This window comes from Hyperolius riggenbachi, chromosome 1, assembly GCF_040937935.1.
Source record: "Hyperolius riggenbachi isolate aHypRig1 chromosome 1, aHypRig1.pri, whole genome shotgun sequence".
Taxonomy (NCBI): domain Eukaryota; kingdom Metazoa; phylum Chordata; class Amphibia; order Anura; family Hyperoliidae; genus Hyperolius; species Hyperolius riggenbachi.
Genome location: NC_090646.1, coordinates 291,681,057 through 291,700,664, shown reverse-complemented (window position 1 = coordinate 291,700,664; position 19,608 = coordinate 291,681,057). Strand labels below are relative to the sequence as shown.

Sequence of the window (19,608 nt, the reverse complement as noted above, 5' to 3'; positions counted from 1 at the left end):
AAGGGGATGAAACGATGGCTGGCTGGTGGGGCCCATTTCAGTGATCAAAATCAAGGTTTGTATGGCAGCTTTAGATATTTTTTGGGTGATACAATTGGCTAGTTTGCCGGTATGCTTTAACCACTTAAGCCTAACTGGACGAATATATATTTGTCCAGTGTAGTTGGAGACTGCACAACCAGTTTGTTACTAAATGAGGCACATGTGGTATTTTAACCGTGAAAAGTTGTAGAATACATTGGTGCGTCTGAAAGCTTGGGCCCACGTTGCATAAAAATGGGTAGGGACAAACAATCCAACAAAGTAATTTTCAAAACTATGATCAAACGTGGGAAAATCTTAGCAAAATTACAAGAGACATGTGGTAACATTTTAACCCTAATAAGTTGTAGAATGGAGTTGAGAGTTTTAGGGTTGAGGCACATGTCTTGTGTATTCTTTTAGTCACAAACTGAATTAAAAGCAATTACATTTTCACATATACTGTACCAAAATAAAAGACTTGTAAAATGAAAACAAAGTAACAGAAAATCTCTCCCTCTCAGGAATGGTCACCGCTTTCCACGGAAGTGTATTTTCCGCAATTTTAGGCAGAAATTGGTAATTCCGTTTGTTCAGAACGGAATTGCTTTTTCAATCTGGCGGAATTCCGAAATTGCCTGTGAAATTATGCGGTTATCAGTTGATGGTTTTAAGCTGAAAATTCAGTTCAATGGCATTAAGTCCTAGAAAGAGCTCATTTTTCTCTTGGGTATATCCCAATGGTACATGCTAGGCTGGCTTCAGCATGTAGCATTGTAGTGTGTTGTGTTGTGTTGGTGGCATAATGGTTGGGATAGCAGCCTACCGAGCACTAGACCTGGGTTCGATTCCCAGCCAATGTGAGTTGGCTTTTGACATGCTACAAATCCTTAAGCAAGCTCATTTTTCTCTTGATAGATCATAATGGTACATGCTAGGCTGGCTTCAGCATGCAGCATTGTAGTGTGTTGTGTTGGTCACCAGATCAAACGTTATGTTGTAATCACTATTTCCCAAATGTTCTTGAACCTGCACATTTGATACATTATCTGGTCTATTTAAAATTATCAAATCCAGTAACGCATTCCCCGTAGTTGGTTCCGTTACCATTTGAGTCAGGTAACTGTCCTGAAGTGTTGCCAGAAATCTGCTGCTTTTACCAGAATAGGTAGCCTCAATACTCCAGTCTATGTCTGGAAAGTTGAAGTCACCAATAACTATGACATTTTTATTGCAGCATTTTCAATCTGCTGTAGTAATTGCAGTTCTGCAGCTTCATGAATATGTGGTGGCCTGTAGCATACCCCAATAAGCAATTGGTAACCTTTATTTCCACCATGAATATTTACCTAAACGGACTCCACATCTTCGCAATCTTCATCCAGCTCATCGTTCAGGACAGCTGTAAAAGAGTTTAGAGAAAAACTCCACTTTTCCCTGTTCTATCCTTCCTAAACACATTGTATCCCTTCTAAATTCGCTATCCAGTCATGGCTTTCATCCAGCCATGTCTGTTATTCCCACAATGTGATAGCCTTTGTCAATCAGAATGAACTCTAGTTCGTACATTTTATTTGCAAGGCTCCTAGCATTGGTTACCATGCACTTTATATTTTTACCACCATATTTTCCAATTTTGGTTGCATGAAATGGGCTACTTGAAGTTTTACCAACCTCCTTAATCTACACTGTCCCCACCCCTCTCTCCACCCCCATAATGTTAGGCTCCCACTGTCTGACTTATCTTGTCCACATATTGAGACTTTACCCTCCCGCCTCCCCCCATATCCTAGTTTAAAATCTCCAACTGTTTAGACATCTTCCCCCCCCCCCCCCCCAATGCAGCTGCACCCTCCCGATTAAAGTGCAGCTCATCCCTGCTGTAGAACCTGTAGCAGACTACTAAGTCTGCCCAGCTCTCCAGGAGCCCAAACCCCTCCTTCCTACACCAATTTCTTAGCCACTTATTTAACTCCATATGCTCCCTCTGAGACATAGCACTTGGCACTGGCAGCATTTCAGAAAACACCACCTTGGAGGTCCTTGCTTTAAGTTTATCTCAAAGTATCTGAAAATCATTTTTGAGGACCTTCCATCTCCCACTAACTGTCATTGGTGCCAATGTGTACCACGACAGCTGAGTCTTCCCCAGCCCCACCCAATGATCTGTCAATTCGTTCTGTTACATGCCGAACCCGAGCACCTGTGAGACAGACTACGGCATTTACGATTTGTTTGACAGATTACCCTGTGTGCCTAATAACTGAATCCCCTACCACCAGTATTTGTCTAGCCTTAGCTGCACTCCTATTCCCTTTCTCATTGCAGTGGTCTGCCCCTTGGTTGTTAAGGGACACATCCTGCTGCAGCGTTGCTACTCCAGAGTCATCATCCCCAATATTACGCAAACAAGCATACTTATTAGGAAGGGACAAATCGGGACTAGCCTCCCTACCACTTTTTCACCTACCCCTTCTAACTGTGACCCAACTAGCTGCTACCTCTGCTTCTTGCTCCGGCTACACTCCACCCACTTCATCTTCACCGGTTCCGTTCAGTGTCTGGACCGTGCGATCCAAGCTCTTCATGTTGTCTATGCGTCTCAGTGTTGCGAGACGCTCATTTAGCCCTCTGACTTCAGCCTTTAATTGAGCAACACTCACACACCCAGGGCAACAGTAAACCCTCAATCTGCTGATCAAGTCATGCATACATGTTGCAGGATGTACACTGTACTGCATTGTCCAACATGATGACTATTGTATGGAGAAAAATTACTTAAAAAGTAAACTGTGGTGGTAAAAGATGAAGCAGAAGAGTGAGTGAAGCTGGGGTGAGGAGAGGGAGAATGAGTGAAACTTGGATGGAGGCGGAGAGTAAGTGTACAATGAGAAAGCAAAAAAATACAATATTGTCACCATACATTCTACTAGGAACAGAATCTAAATGTTGTAATAACCAGGATGGATGAGCAAACAACATTTGTAGGTTTAACTTATACTTAGTACTGTTTATTGTAAAGCTGTTTGGATGTAAATGGAGAAAGTGTGTTTCTTCTATTTTCTACCTTAGTTTCCCTTTAAAATGCATAGAAAATAAGGTAATTAATTTTTACACAGTCCAATTTGTCCTGAAAAAAAAAAGATAATTTAGATGTGACTAATGAATAGGAGCAGCGCTGATATGTGAAAATTGCTCTCATCCTGAAGTGGTTAATCTTTATTTGCTAGCAAGTTTGTGTGGAAAGCTCACAGAAAAATCATTCCAGCCCCCAGCCTGTGTCACATGTCTGACTGCAAGCAAGGGGATGGGGAAGAGGCAGGAGGGAGAGAAACAATATGTATTGCCTTATGTTAGTAGCTAAGCATTGCTGGAGACTAAGCTCTAGTTTATTGGCTAATATAAAAGAAAAATAAAAGTGCCCCAGCATGCTTCCGTGTAACGCCGCCCATGGCCCTAACTTCAGTTTTTATCAAACAAGAATCATTTTGAAAAGAGAATCAAATTCCTTTTTATAGGCTATACTTCCATGCCACATTTCAAGCCTCAGCGCTCTTATTGCCAATATTAAAATAATTGTGCCCTTAACATTAATTCTGTTGGATTCACTAGAAGCATTGAGGATTCACTGTAGCGTTAAGCTATAGTCAGAAACAAATGCCTAGTCTGTGGGTAGGGGTCTAAAACCACTAGACAGCTAGTGGCTCTTGATAACCGTTGTGGCTATGCAGACAATAAGACATCTTGGAAGTCTGAGGGTTAATGGTGAATCATTTGATGAGAAGTGGTAATTTATATTTTATTCTCAAATGCATTCATGAAGTCACTCATCTCCCTCAGTGCAACTTCATGTTTAGACATCTGTATCACGGGAAGGCCATTTATTTACTTATAATCTTGCTCAGCAAAGGAAAATCTTAATGCAAAGCCCAATCTACACGATAAGATTCTTTGTACGGTTCGATTACGATTCTATTTATGATTCGATTAATACAACATGTCCGATCGGGATTTTATTCGAGTCAATTCGATTTGCCATTGTTTTGCAATTGCAAATCGACCTGAATCAAATCAAATCCCGATCGGACATATCGGATTTAATCAAATTGGTAATCGAATCGTACAAAGAATTGTATCGTGTAGATTGGGCTTTAGGGAAGCAATCCACCTTCTCTTAGGACTTGATCACACTAGAGCTTTTTAAGCGCTAGTGATTTTGAAAAGCTCTTGCTAATGCAATGCTATGGGGGATTTTTACAAAATCACATGGCTCAAGTGTGATCACAGGATTAAATTAGAAAGAGCTTTTAAAATTACAAAGCTCTTAGAAAAGCTCTTGTAGTGTGAACAAGCACTCAGGGAAATTCTAATAGCATCTTATGCCTAGTACACAATATTTTCAGGCAGATTTCCTGCCAGATCAATTATTTCCAACAAGTCTGATCTGATTTCCTGATCGATTTTCTAGAGAAGTGAATGGAAATCAGATCGGAAATCAGACATGCTGGAAATCTGCCAGAACAATCTCATCGTGTGTACCTAGCATTAATGATCTGAACTTGAAAAAGTACCAGAAAACATGACAAACTACAAAATGGGAAGCATCCAGATTTGGGTTTAGGGGTGTCTGTAGGCTTTCTGGATTTACCCTAGGATTACTAGCCTCTCTAAAAAGGCAACAATAAGTATGATGAAAATGCACAGAGTATCAGAGAAAATGACAGCTGTATGCAGATCTCAGACCAAGGTGAACAGTATATATGGCTCAGCATCACCTAAGCAGAGGACATACCACTCCCCTTTAGCCATCACAGATAAAGCTACACCCAAACGGGTCTCAACCTGAAATGGCACTCTTGTATAGATGGTTAATGGGTTGCTAATCATTTTTAGATGCCAATCTTGTTACTTATGTAAATTTATGTTTCTTGAAATTATCCCAATAAAATAAGTGAGCTACTACATTTGGGACCTATTCCTTCCTGCATAAATTAACATAACATTTGCATATATTGTAAATCACAACTCATTGAACACCTCTACTCTGGCAGGATGCATGTTCTCAGCACCCTTTTCCATTGTAAAATGTATCAATGTTCATATCAGAAATCCTGAGTTGACACAAGACATGAAATAAAAGATGTATGTACAGTGCAAAGCATACAAATACCGTAACTAGGCGGTTTCTTTTTTTTTTTGTACAAGTGTGACAAATTTTCAGGTGTGCAAATTTAAGTTTCTTTCCAGTTAAGACCTAGTCAGACTATAGCATACCCCTCACTGATGGAGGGCTAAACCCTTTCCTGGCAGAGAACAGCTTCAGAGTGTAAAGAATACATAAATATAAATAGTATAGATTTTGGCTTAGAACTGCGTCGGAGTTAAAGACTCATTCTGTGCAATCTGGTCAGCTCCAATAGGAATGTTTATGTGCTCAGTCCACCCTAGGAGTTACAGGGAATGTCACAGTAAGGATGCACACCATCTAATGGGTTAATCTTTATTTCATCTTTACAATTTCTGTACATTGACATCCACAGGATATTAAAGGAAATCTTAAGCCTGAAAAAAAACACCTGGTGCTTCTTGCAGCCCCTTGCAGTCATCTCGTGCCCACACTGTTCTGCAATCCTCTAGTCAGCAGCAGTGACCCCCTAAAAGCTGGCCATGCCCCTCATTGCACCCCCATGCACAGCAGCGTTCTGCACATGCGCAGTATGGGAGAATTGCTAGAGCGCATCTGCAAAACATTCCCGGCAATAGGAGAGCGATCAGCATGCGCGCGGCTTGGTGTCATGCATGCACTGTAGCCTGAGACTGGCTACGACTGGCCAGCTTTGAGAGGATTACTGCTGCTGACTGGAGGGTTGTGGAAGAATGGCATGGGCACAGGATCACTGCACAGGGCTGCAAGTCCCAGGTAAGTCGAACTTCAGGCTTAAGTACCCTTTTAAAAAGCAAACTTGGTATACTATTCCAGGTCAATGTACAGAAAATTTGAGAATGAAAAAAGGTTTAACCTTTTAAATGGTGCAAATCCTTCCTGTAAAACATTAACTGTGAAGGACTCATACTGTCAGCTGCAGCAAATCCTACTTCAGCTTCTAAACAAAAAAAAAAAAACAACAAAAAACAGTGGGATTCTAAAAGTTTTTAGGAGTAGGAGGATAGATATGGTTGCTCACGTTTTTTTTTTTTCAGCACAGGGTCACCAAGAACATTTGATACATATTAAAGACCTTAATACCTCTTTGTATTTGCTGATCCAGTAGAGACGCCATGTAATCCGATCAAGAGTGAGACCTATTGGCTCCTCCATTGGTAAAAATACAATGACATGTCTATCAGATCCATCCATACCAGCAGACTCTATAGTAGTAATACCCTTTTTTTCATAGTTTATCCAGTACATGCATCTGAAAAAGAATTAAAAGCAATTAGATTCAAGTGGAGTTAACGGTCCATAGCAAACATTGTTGAATCTAGTAGGATTACATAGTTTCTGCGAAGGCTAAAATATTTATTTTATGTCTGTGAAGACCTTAGTACCGTACATATGGAATTTACCATAGTTTGATTTTTCCACATGGAGCAAATAATGGGCCAAGAATAAGTATTCCAGGATGCAAACTAAAAGTTACAAGACCCAAATGTGAAAAGCGGTTAAGATTTGCTACACTTCAATCTAGTAAAATTATGGCGAAAGCAGCCAAAAAGGTGACTAGCAAGTAAAGGCTCAAGAGGGTGAATACTGGTTAACATTTTATGTTGCAATACAATTTTGGTCTAATTCTTAAAAGGTAAGCACTAAATGGTTTAAAGAGGCGCCCTGGTGGTATATAAAAGCGTTTAAAAGCAGTTTAAAACCGAGAAAAGGTTTGAGGTTGCTTACCTCAAGGACGACAAATCTTTGTAGGGACAAAAGATTTTATTGGTAGCACAGGCAACGCGTTTCACGGGTCTGAGCCCGCTTCCTCAGGCCAATAGCAGTGCCAGGCCAATTGAAATCGCAAGCTAAGGGAGCCTCTATTTCAATTGGCCTGGCACTGCTATTGGTCTGCTGTTGCACTGCTTTTGCCCACATTGCGTTTATTTTGTGCTGACATGTTCAATATCCGCTCTCTCGCGACCTTCATTAAGTTGAGGAAGATCTCCGTGCACCCGACCCCACACAGCCACACAGCTCTGCTAAACTGACCAATGGTGAGCCTTGGAGCCAAATTCAAAGATGCTCTGAGCTCTGATATACTAAGTATAGCAGAGCTGCATCACCCTCCGTCTCCCTCCATGGCTTTCCGCTCTCCTCCCTGGCACCCTGCACCAATCGCTCCCACCTACACTGGCACCCTGGAGCACCCAGATAGGTTCTCCAGGGTGCCAATGTAGGAGATGGCAATAGGTGCAGTGTGCAGGGAGGAAAGCGGAAACCCAAGGAGGGAGACAACTTCTATACTTAGTATAGCAAAGCAGTTTAGCGGGGTGCAGCGTCGGACGTGTGGAGATCTTTAATCAACTTCATGAAGGATGCAAGACAATATTGCGATGGGACCTTTTCAGAGGAAATGGACGTGGGAACATTTTCTTAAAAAGGTACAGGAAAGTATTTCTGTTTAAGAAAATAAAGGACTTCGTGTTTATTTTTTTAACCCTTTGTGGAAATTGGTAAGGGGTACTTTGTACCCCTATACTCATTTCTCCTAGAAGGGTGGGAATCTAGGGGTCCCCTTCTTAAAGGAGACTCCCAAGATGCCACCATGAAACCCCCCTGGGCCAATATTTGGCCTATCGCTAGTGATAACATAGTAGCGGACCTTCATTGTCTTGGCACCATAGGTAGCCAAGCACACTAGATTTATGCTAATCCACATTGAAGAAAAACATGTCAATTTGAATCTGTAGCGTTTGTGGTAATCAAGGCTAAATAGAATAGAACAATACCACGCACAGGTAAGCTCCAGGAGGCGCTGAAAGAAATAGTGCACAAAAAAACGATGTAAACAAGGCCTTATAGAATGCAATAGTCTCCACTTTGCACAGAAGCTGATTAAAACATTTCCTCAAGCACGAGCATGCATAACATGAAGCCACACTTGCAGTAGTGTTTGTTTGAGTGACATTACAGTCCTTATTCAGCCATAGTTTTATATGAATTGCCGTATAAAGGGTTAATCATTTTCAATTCCATTTTTCAAAAACAGTTTGACTGAATTCAAACGTTCTGTTTCTTCCTCAGTAATCTCCCCCCACTTGGCCACTAGCCTTTTCAACCATTCTGTAGGCTGTCAGCAGCATGGCTTCAGCGGGCAAAGCAATTACTTTTCCCCTTGCCTTACTAAAGGGGAATGACACACGTTGGGTGTAAGCAGCATTTAGGAGACTTCTGAAATGAAGTTACCGCAAGTTTTTTGTAGAGGTGAGGCCGAATGCAGCCCCCTGAGGCTGAATACACAAATTGTATTACTTATAGATGCGGACCACTGCATCTTTAAAAATTGGCAGCCCACACAGAATAGCAGTGCCGACACCACCCTTTTACATGGAAGCCAAAAATAAGTCATTCACTGGCTTCCAATCATTCACTGCTGTCCAATTGGATGGCAGGTTGTCACCTGGGTATGCTTCTTTGTCTGGCCCACAAAGACCTCTTCGTATTGTGCTGCAGGCTTTGGCAGGCCATTTGGTGACATTATGGCTCACATATGATTTGCTGTGTTAGGGTCACAATATCTGCACTTGTTGTGTTGGTGACATAACTGCACTTGCCGAGTTGGGGGGCATACTAGCTGCACATGTTAAAATGGTCTGGTTAAATGGGAGACATTAGAGCTGCACATGTTAATAGGAGCGGTCTACAATATCTAGGTACAATGTAATGTTTTTCTACATCATTTTATGTATACTCCAGCCCCCCCAGCAGACTGAAGTAGGTTGACCCCTGCTTTAAGGTCTACTTCCACTAGGAAAGCACATTTTGCATACGTTTTTCCTGTAATTTGCGTTGTGAATTTTTATGCAAATTTTCATATGCATCTTACAATCATATGGGACACTGATGCATTGTGCAGAAATCTGCAATTCACATATTTTCTGTATCGCATGCAAATTATTTGCATTCAGTGAAAATACTCCATTGACATTTATTGGTTTCATTTTTAATGCGAAAAATCACATTGTAAATGTGTACTGAGGAGAACTGAGCTCTTACTTTATACAGCAGTACTATCTTTTATATAGATTACTTATGATTTATTTCAAGATTGTAGATTTTACCTGTTATCAGGAAACACCACAAGCTGATCTGGTACAATGTCCTTTTCAAAAAGGTTGATGAAGCCCCTGCCATCAATTAAACCAACAGATATGGACTTTCTCTGTAAACTTGCCCAATATAACTGGCCTGTAAACCAGTCCACCGACAAGCTGCTAACATCTCCAACATCTGTCAAATTAAAATTGGACAACATTTAGCCATTTAAGAACTTGAGGCTAAAATTAGTTAGCATGAATAGAAACTTAAGCATATCCAACCTGAAGCAAAGCTACCCTAGGTAAGCACAGAAGTATGTTCATGCTGGATCAAATACCTGTGCATTGGCCGTTCCTCTCCTTGTTCCCAGTGAGCTCTGTAAAGATAGCAAAAGCCTGCCTCTACCTTCCTGGAAATTGGACTTAGAGAAACTGTAACCAAGGATTGAACTTCTGTTTGAGAAAAGAGATTTCTCATGGGATGATCAGGGGGCTCTGTATGGCTGATGTTGTGGTGAAACCCCTCAGTGTGATCTCAGCACTAGGGTGCTGACACCACACCGTGGAAAACCGCTATTTCCAACTGCCAAAAAAAGCAGCATCTCCTTCAATAGACATCACCTGCCAGCAGTAAAAATGTTTCCATGCGATTAATGTCAGAATGTAATTCAGGGAGCAAAGATTTTACAACGGCCAAATATTGACTAAACCTTTTTTTGAATTACTGTAAAAATGAACAACTTTTTTTTCATGTTATTTCCACAGCAGTTCCTCTTTACCCTCTTGAGGACTGCAGGGCTAAACCCCCATAGTGACCAGGCCATTTTGAGTAAAATTGGCCACTGCAGCTTTAAGGCCAAGCTGCAGGGCCGCACAACACTGCACACAAGTGATCCCCCCCTTTTCTCCCCACCAACAGAGCTCCCTGTTGGTGGGGTCTGATCGCTCCCGCCATGTTTATTTTTTTTTCAATCAATATTTTCATTTTTTTTTTTAAAACAGGCTGTTTCTTTAAACCCCATCCCTCCCTCCCCACAGCCAGCCAATTACGGCTATCGGCTGTCATAGGCCTCTGCCTATAAGCTGATCGCTCCCTTGTCGCCAGTACAGCGCTGCTGCCGATCGCAGCGCTTTACATGCAAATAGTTTGTGAACGTGCCGTCTAACAGTCTCCCGAGCAGCAATAGCCTCTCGGAGACTAAAATGGGGCGGCACTCCGCGCCCCCCCCCCCCCCCCCCCCCCCCAAGCAGGAGATGCGCGCGATCTCCTGCATTAGCTGGCCCCAGGATGCCCATCGGCATGAAGCGGTCGGCAAGAGGTTAAAGAATGAAGAGATAAGATAACTCACTGTGTGGAGGTAAGTTTTCTCTTGCCTTATCTCCAGCATGATCTTAGTGAATTGAGGCCAATGTCAGACATGACAAGATTAGCTGCATGCTTGTTTGTGCTGTAATACACACTACTGCAGGAAAATAGATCAGCAGGGCTGCCAGGCGACTGGTATTGTTTAAAAGGAAATCAATATGCCTCCATATGCCTCTCACTACAATTCCTTTTACTCTAAGACCGCTCCACACCAATGGGTGTGGCCGCAGCGGCAGCCCCAGGACTGCCCAACGCCAGTTGGTGTCAGGTCCTGGAGCCGGCTGCTAAAGGAGATCACATGCAGCGCGCGCATCTCCTTCTCGGGGCAGAGCTCCGCCCAGTCTTCAGTCTCCGAGCGGTTATAACCGCTTGGGAGACTGTTAGACGGCGATCACGTAGTTATTTACACAGTACAGCGCTGCGATCAGCAGCGCTGTACTGGGGACAGCCGTGTGACACAGCTGTCCACCTGGGGGACAGAGCGATTGTCTCATAGGCAGAAGCCTATGACAGCCAATCGCGTGATTGGCCAGCTGGGGGTAGGGAGGGGATTGCTTAAAAAAAAATAAAAGCAAAAAAAAAAAAAAAATATGAATATAAATATTTATAAAAAAAAAAAAAAAAAAAAAAAAAAACAAGGGTGGCGATCAGACCCCACCAACAGAGAGCTCTGTTGGTGGGGAGAAAAGGGGGGGAAATAACTTGTGTGCTGTGTTGTGGCCTTAAAGCTGCAGTGGCCAATTGTGAAAATACCAGCCTGGTCTTTAGGGGTGTTTACCACTGTGGTCCTCAAGTGCTTAAGCCACATTTCCCAAGGGACCAGGAAGAGAATAGACAATGCACAGAGGTATGTGGATCCAACATAACATTCCTCATTCCTCTGTGCTTACCTTTGGTGGCTTTGCATTGGGTCAGGGGTTCTTTAAATGGAGATCTGTAAATCTAAAGGTTCTCACATACTTGCCATAAGCAAGCTCAAACTGTGGGAAGGTTTTTAAACCTTGTGTACGATCTGGGTGTCACCCACTTGCCTCACATTCCCTTAACTTATAAACCTCTGACACAAGAGGGGAGCGACGGAGGTTGAACTATAGACTCGAGCACAATCAAGTTATAGATACTCTGACTTTCTGCTAAAATACATACACCCAAAAAATTTAGTAACAGTTCACAAAATTTTACAAACAAAACTAAGGTATTGCTGTGAAAATGATGGTTATAAATTATACTCACGTGAACGGACTAAACTCTGTCCAGGTTTGCTCCTACATTTTTTTTTTAATTAAGTCATTTGTCACACTGAACCCTGATAACGTGTACAATGCTTATATACACAATAAAATATCACTACAGTCATGGCATGCTGTGTTTACGTATGTAACCTACAAAAAAAAAAAAAAAGCCAAAGTGGTCTTCACAGTTCTCTTTTCAAAACTTGTAAAAATACCACATATAACCCCTTAAAATTAACATGGCCGTGTTATGGATGTCAGCTGACCATACATAGACATGCACACAACCACCAACTGGTGCCTCATGCCTACTACTGCAAACTGTATGCACTGCTTTGTCCTGGCTCTAATACACACTACACACACTTGCAATCTTTTTCACTAGAGGCCATATGTCAACACCACGGCTTGTGTATCAGTCCAGTTTCCACAGCCAGCTCTATTTCACCAAGTACAGATCTTCTCCACTGTACTGTATGGGGGTTCCACTGGAAACTTGACGCATGCAATAGCATGTTGCCTGCCATGGGCTTTCTAAAAGTGCTTGTAGAAATTACACCATGATCTTTTTTAATTACAAGGTCCAAAAAATACTGATTTCATACTCAACCACATGGGTTAAAGATATATTGCGATCATTCATGTTGAGGTGATCCAGAAACACAGCCAACTCCCTCCTATCTCCCCGCCAGACCAGGAAGACTTAGTCAATGTAACGAATCCAACAGGTGGCGTGCGCCCCAAACGCCACATTCGCATACACCTCACTTCACTCCCAAAGTCCGAGGTGCAGGCATGCATAGGCGGGGCACACGCCGAACCTCATGGACGTCCTGATCTGGTGGTAGGATCCCCCAAATCTGAAACAATTGCAAGTCAAAACCATTTCCAATAGGAAACTATTCATTGTTGACCTATCATTATGCTCTTTAGCAACCCGAGTAAGAGAAAAAAACTCAACCGTAGCAATCGCAATATGACGTGGAATGGAAGTATATAACGCCTCAAGTATATGCTGGGTACAGCGTATTGTGGTGGTTATTGAGCTGGATGTGGAATCCTACACTGGCATGTGAATTGTGACACCATTACTGATTGACTACTACCGTGATGTGGTTTACCCCCATACAGTACAGTGATGAAGTTAAGATTTGTACTTGGTGAAATAGAGCTGGCTATAGAAACTGGACTGATAATACACAAGCCGTGGTGTTGACATATAGCCTCTAGTGAAAAACACTGCAAGTGTGTACAAAAAGCCTGGACAAAGCAGTGTATACAGTTTTCAGTAGTAGACAGTTGGTGGTTGTGTGCCTGTCTATGTATGGTCAGCTGACATCCATAACACGACTGTGTTAATTTTAAAGGGGTAGGATAAGGGGTGATAGGTGGTTGGTATTTGATACAATTTTTGAATAAAGAGAACTGTGAAGACGACAACTTTGGCCTTTTGGTTTGTAGGTTAAAGAGAGTTGCCCCAAGTAGGCTCCCAGGATTAGGGTGTCCGTTCATGATCATATTTAAGGGCTTCTCAAGTATTTTTTTGCAAGTTTGCATGTGTAACACCTTATCTGTGATTACATGTGCACTGGAGCATACACAAACTGATAATTCTGTCTTGAGCTCTATCTGGTTATTTGTATGCAGCCATCATTTTTTATGTCTTATATGTCTGGTGACTGGTTCTGATTGTACCACGATAAACGTAAATGGTTTCCTCCCCCACCCAAAATTGGAGCAGAAAGTCACTACTGCACCAGAATTCTGTATTATCACGCAGGTGAGCAAGACACCTTTATGCGTAGCATACAAATTCTTTGCTGCAGCAATGGCTAAGGTAGTAAGCCATTCATTAAGACAAATGTTTAACAATTACTCTTACTGGAAGCACAGATACATTTAAAGACCCATCCTAGCCTTGTACCCTCGGTGCAATACAGAGTGTGCGCTTGTGTTATACACCCGTTGTGGAAAGATCATCATGATCGTTCATCGTCTTTTCCCCATTGGTGATACTGGATATCTTCCAGATTACCTTACACAGGCAAGGACCACCACAGAAAAAAAAAATCTTGCTTTGACCAGGTATCCAACCGATAAGATTTGATGAATGGAGTACAAAGACTATGTTGCTGCATTACAATTCTGAAAAACCGTTGCAGAAGCCCTTACTGCCCAGAAGAAAAACTGCTCGTAGAGTGCTCAGAAATTTTCTGGTGGAGGTAGATCTGCCTGTTTGTATGCTAAATAAATGGTCTGTTTTAAAAAGGGACAGGAAAGCACTGAGGGTACAAGGCTGAGTTTTTTTTTTTTTTTAACATGTCTGTGCTTCTTGTCCCTATAGGTAGGATGAGCCCCTCTTCTGTGTCCCCGTTGTGGAGGATGAATATAAAACTATATAATGTATAACATTTCTTAAAATGAAATCCATAAACCGTTTTACCTGGGTAAAGAGCATTTGTGTTTACTGTGCCAATAAAAAACACTTGTAAAGTTTTCCTTTCAGTTATCCAAAGGTATGCTTCTTTAGCCAAATAATATGCAATAGCACTGGGCTTGTCATCAATTGTAAGAAGAGACTGGTAGTCCGCCATTCTGACATCCACGAGTCCAATTTCACCTTGCTTTGCCACTAACATAAGTGTAGCATGGCCTGAAAGAATACACAACATTGACTGCATTGTAAAGTTAAGCAATAAAATGCCTTACATCTAATTTCCCATTGGAGCTCCTTGTTGGCCCAACTCCAAATCACATTCTTTGCATCTCATTGACGATTCCTACCTGGGAGTACAGCTGTTGTGGCTATCCCTTCCCCTTGTGGTGCACCTCTCCTGATTTGTGCCCACTTCTGCGGTGTGTCCTGTGGTGCTCTTTACCTGCCAATTGCTGTGGACATAAGTGAACAGCCTCCTTGATAGGATGCAGGTCACTATGTACCCCTGTATCTCTTGATTTTAGCTTACCCGGGGCTTCTAATGCCCCCCCCCCCCCCCCCGCAGACATGTGCCAGTGCAGCCACTCACCGGTGCTCCAGTTCACTTCTGAAAACCACTGCGCCTACACGGCGGTGTCCTCGCTCCCGCTGATATCACCAGGAGCATACTGTACTGCGCAGGCGCAGACCGTACAGGCCTGCACAATACACCTGTTGACGTTAGGAGCGAGGGCGCAGCCAGGCAGTGGTTTTTTTACTTTATAGTCGGAAATTCCAGATGTGAACCGGAGGCTGGGACTGGAGCATCGGTGAGTGGCTGTGCAGGCATAGGACGTCTGCGGGGGTCCATTAGAAGCCCCAGGTAAGCTCAACTCTTTTCACCCTACCCCCCCTACAGTACTCCTTTAAGGTTTAATCCTTTGAAAGTTAGTTTAATGCTATATAGAAATCTCTCGAACCTCCGATTTTCGGTTCGCGAACTTCCGCGGAAGGTTCGGGTCGCACGAACCACAATAAACTTCAATGGGGAGGAGAACTTTTAAAACTAGAAACACTTCTGCTGGCCAGAAAAGCGATGGAAAACATGTTTCAAGGGGTCTAGCACCTGGACCTCCAGGTGGCGGAGTGGGATAGACACCAAAAGTCCCAGTGAAAAATCTGGATTTGACGCAAAGCAGCGTTTTAAGGGCAGAAATCACATTGAATGCTAAATTGCAGACCTAAAGTGCTTTCAAACATCTTGCATGTGTATACATCTATCAGGGAGTGTAATTAGAGTACTGCTTTACACTGACACACCAAACTCACTGTGTAACGCACCGCAAACAGCTGTTTGCGTAGTGACGGCAGTGCTGGATTGGTGCACAACATGGCCAGAGTGCAGGCCGTGGCGGTTTTCCAGCCCATATGGTCGCCGGGCTGTGGTAGCTCAATGATAAAACTGTCCAGCTGATCAAGTTTGCTCTGTCCACAATGAAGCAACAACCTTATCTTGTATGTAGGTAGGCATAGGTAGGTGTCCCAGTATAGGTAGATAGGCATAGGTAGGAGACCCAGTATAGGTAGGAGACCCAGTATAGGTAGGAGACCCAGTATAGGTAGGAGACCCAGTATAGGTAGGAGACCCAGTATAGGTAGGAGACCCAGTATAGGTAGGAGACCCAGTATAGGTAGGAGACCCAGTATAGGTAGGAGACCCAGTATAGGTAGGAGACCCAGTATAGGTAGGAGACCCAGTAAAGGTAGGAGACCCAGTAAAGGTAGGAGACCCAGTAAAGGTAGGAGACCCAGTAAAGGTAGGAGACCCAGTATAGGTAGGAGACCCAGTATAGGTAGGAGACCCAGTATAGGTAGGAGACCCAGTATAGGTAGGAGACCCAGTATAGGTAGGAGACCCAGTATAGGTAGGAGACCCAGTATAGGTAGGAGACCCAGTATAGGTAGGAGACCCAGTATAGGTAGGAGACCCAGTATAGGTAGGTAGGCATAGGTAGGTCCCCTAGTATAGGTAGGTGTCCCCGTATAGGCAAGTAGGTGCCCCAGTAGTTAGGTAGGCATAGGTAGGTGTCCCAGTATAGTTAGGCAGGGCCTGGCTGGAACAGTAACAATTACCAAGGTCCAGCTGCAACAGATAGGGCTGTGTAATGTCAGTGTGCAACACAAAAAAAAAAAAATAACACATCAGGAGAACATTAGCTCTCAAAAGAGCTGTTGTGGGGTGCTATTAAAGCAATAAGATCAACCAGGAGCAAGCTAACAAGCCAAGAGCCTAACTAATCTTTCCCTAGGAAAAAAAAATTTGCAGCAGCTTGCCCTAGTCTACTAGCAGGCACACGAGTGAGTGTAATGTCCAGCGAGCCTGCCTTATATAGGGGGGGGGGGCTCCAGAGCTGAGTGTAGCCGGATTGGCTACAATGTGCCTGCTGACTGATGTAGAGGGTCAAAGTTGACCCTAATGGAGCATTATGGGGCGAATCGAACTTCCACAAAAGTTCGCCTTCGCAGGCGATTGCTAACCACCCAAAGTTCGCCTGGAACCGGTCGGCGGCGAACCGTTCGGGACATCTCTAATGCTATATAGCGAAAAAAGTTGTGCAGGTAACATTTAATGACCAACTGAGATTTCCTTGCAATTTTTTTCCAACTAAGTTTCTTCAGGCATGATACAGAACAGGATTAGAACAGTAGAAAGCCATTTATTACATGAACTGGTGTGAACTTAGTAGTCATATCTGAAAAAAGTATGACAATTCCAAGTAGCAGTAAGCAGCACCAATGGCTACTCCTTAGTCTGTTTAGATCAGAGCCATTTACAAACACCAAGATGTTTTGTTTATTCTCAGGGGCGGATCTAGTTTTTTTGCTGCCTGAGGCAAACTTGAGGATGCACCCCCCCCCCCCCTTTCCCCCACCGAATTGGAAGGATCGCACAGCACCAGAAAATTTGCACCACACATAGCTGCAGCGAGCCCCCCAAAACACCCTCAGTATAGGTAGGTAGCCAGGTATAGGTGCCCCCAGTATAGGTTGGCCAGGCACTCTTCACTTCCTGTTTCTGCCTCGTGCTGCCCCCAGACTTCTGCCGCCTAAAGAAGTCGCCTCACTTGGAATCATGGGTGGACCAAGCCTGCTCATTCTGCTTGAAAAGTATAATAAATCAGGAGGTTGAGCGTTCAACATGGCAGCCAACCAGATTTTTAGTCAGTTTTCAGACTCACCTATAACTTCACAAACTGTTTTTCCTTTCAGTTCAAACCCCTTAACACAATCACACAAGAAAGACCCATTGGAGTTGCTGCACAACTGGTGGCAAGGATTATAATCGAAAGAACATTCATCAATATCTGGAAAAGAAATAAAAAATTCGTTTAAGCAAATAAAGTAAATAAATAGGATATTTTATAATTTACATTAGGGGAAAAAAAAAACTCAATCGCTTCTGCCAATTTACCATCATAGCAAGATAACCCAGCCCAAAAAAAAGCTGGACTTCATTATTTTGATACTTAAAGGCCACCCTTACAGATCTCAGCGAAAAATGTGAATGTAACAAATGACAGTCAGCCCAGAAGCTACTGCACACACCAAGTAAGTAGCAGCGACTGTTAAAGTGAACAGAGCTGAGAGCGATATGGAGGCTGCCATATTTCCTTTTCAACAATACCAGTTACCTGGCAGCCCTGCTCTCTTTTTGGCTACAGTAGTGGCTGAATTACACCAGAAACAACCATGCAGCTAATGTTGTCAGTTCTGACAATTGTCAGAAAAACCTGATCTGCATATGCTTGTTCAGGGTCAATGGCTGAATGTATTAGAGCCAGAGGATCAGCAGGACAGCCAGGCAACTGGTATTGCTTAAAAGGGAAAAAATATGGCAGCCTCCATATCACTCACTTCGGTTTCACTTTAAGGTGGACCCAAACTCTTGCACAGGACAAATAGAAAACCGAGAAATGCACCCTGTATGTATCTAGAGAGAGTTAAGCCTGCAAATCCTCCTCAGCTGTGTAATCACAAGTAGTAATTTGATCTTTCCCCTGTGTCAGCAGACTGCCATGGCAGATTAACTCATTTGAAAGCACAGAATGTTAACATTATGTCTGCTTCCATGAAAACAGGAAGTAGAAACACTGGATATTTTTGGATTTGTAAGCTGTAACAAAGCAATGTTTTTAACGGTTATTATGCTGTTGCATATCTTTTAGAGCAGAGAGGGAGTTCTGAGTTCAGGTATGCTTTAGGTGGAAAGGAAGTGATAAAGAAGTCTTTGTATTGCTAGAAAAAAAATACAGCCTGGCTCAGTAGGGTTTGTACAGATTGACCATTTCTTGTCCCTGACATCACAAAAATGTTTTGCTGTGTAACTAGAATTAGTTTCACTGCTTCATCTGTAGAACAGGTACACTGTGGAGGGTCACCTGCATTGCTAAAGACGCACGGTTTACTGCAGGCTTTTATTTATTGAATTATAGTTACAATGCAAATATACTCATTGTATGTACACTTAAAAGGGAACCCGCGCTAAGAGGGATATGGGGCTAAAATAATGTATCTCCTTTTAAGCAATGCAAGTTACCTGGCTGATCCCGCTGATCCTGTGTGTCCAAAGGTAGCCATACATCTAGCGATTTATGGGCAGATTCGACCAAGAGACAAATCCCTCTAATCGAATCTGATAAAAGCTCTGTCAGCTTTTTATACTCCAACAGCCGATTTCCAATCAATTTCATGCTGATATAGATTTGGAATTGGCCTTTTCCGCCGCATAGGTCCGTCCCGACGCTGTTCCCTAATGAAAATGTCCCCCGTGCCCAGTGTAAAGTCTACTTTACCTGTCCGCGGCTTGCGCTTCTCCCTCCACACTCCTTACTCCATACACACGCGCCACGTGGTTTCCTAATAAGTGCCTACATGTGACATCACATGCGCGCCCTTACTAGGAAACCACATGGGAAGTGTGTATGTACAGCCCTTGCGTACGTCACAAAATTGCACGCCGTTCCCACTGGGCACCCGATCGAGCATGTTGGCCCAAAATCAGATTGCCGGGCAACTGGTATTTTCTAAAAGGAAATAAATATGGCGGCCTACATATCACCCTCACCTCAGGTTCCCTTTAAAAGGACAACTAAAGTGAGAGGGATTTGGCGCCTGTCATATTTCCTGTTGTCTGGCTATCCTGCTGACCCTCTGCCCCAATAGGTAATAGGCCTTGAACAAGCATGCAGCAGATCAGGTGTTTGACTGTCAGATCTGACAAGATTAGCTGCATGCTTGTTTCTGGTGTTATTCAGACACCACTTCAG

General features: G+C 43.1%; 1 protein-coding gene across 1 annotated transcript in view; it reads right to left on the bottom strand.

The window, feature by feature from the left end:
• LOC137507124 (very low-density lipoprotein receptor-like) overlaps positions 1-19,608 on the bottom strand; it is a 60,552-nt gene that overhangs the window by 12,982 nt on the left and 27,962 nt on the right. The window contains exons 7-10 of the mRNA XM_068233656.1: positions 17,521-17,646; positions 14,309-14,518; positions 9,292-9,460; positions 6,269-6,437 (exon numbers count right to left, since the gene is read on the bottom strand). Coding sequence (XP_068089757.1) covers positions 6,269-6,437; positions 9,292-9,460; positions 14,309-14,518; positions 17,521-17,646 — 674 coding nt within the window. The remainder of the gene's footprint in view (positions 1-6,268; positions 6,438-9,291; positions 9,461-14,308; positions 14,519-17,520; positions 17,647-19,608) is intronic.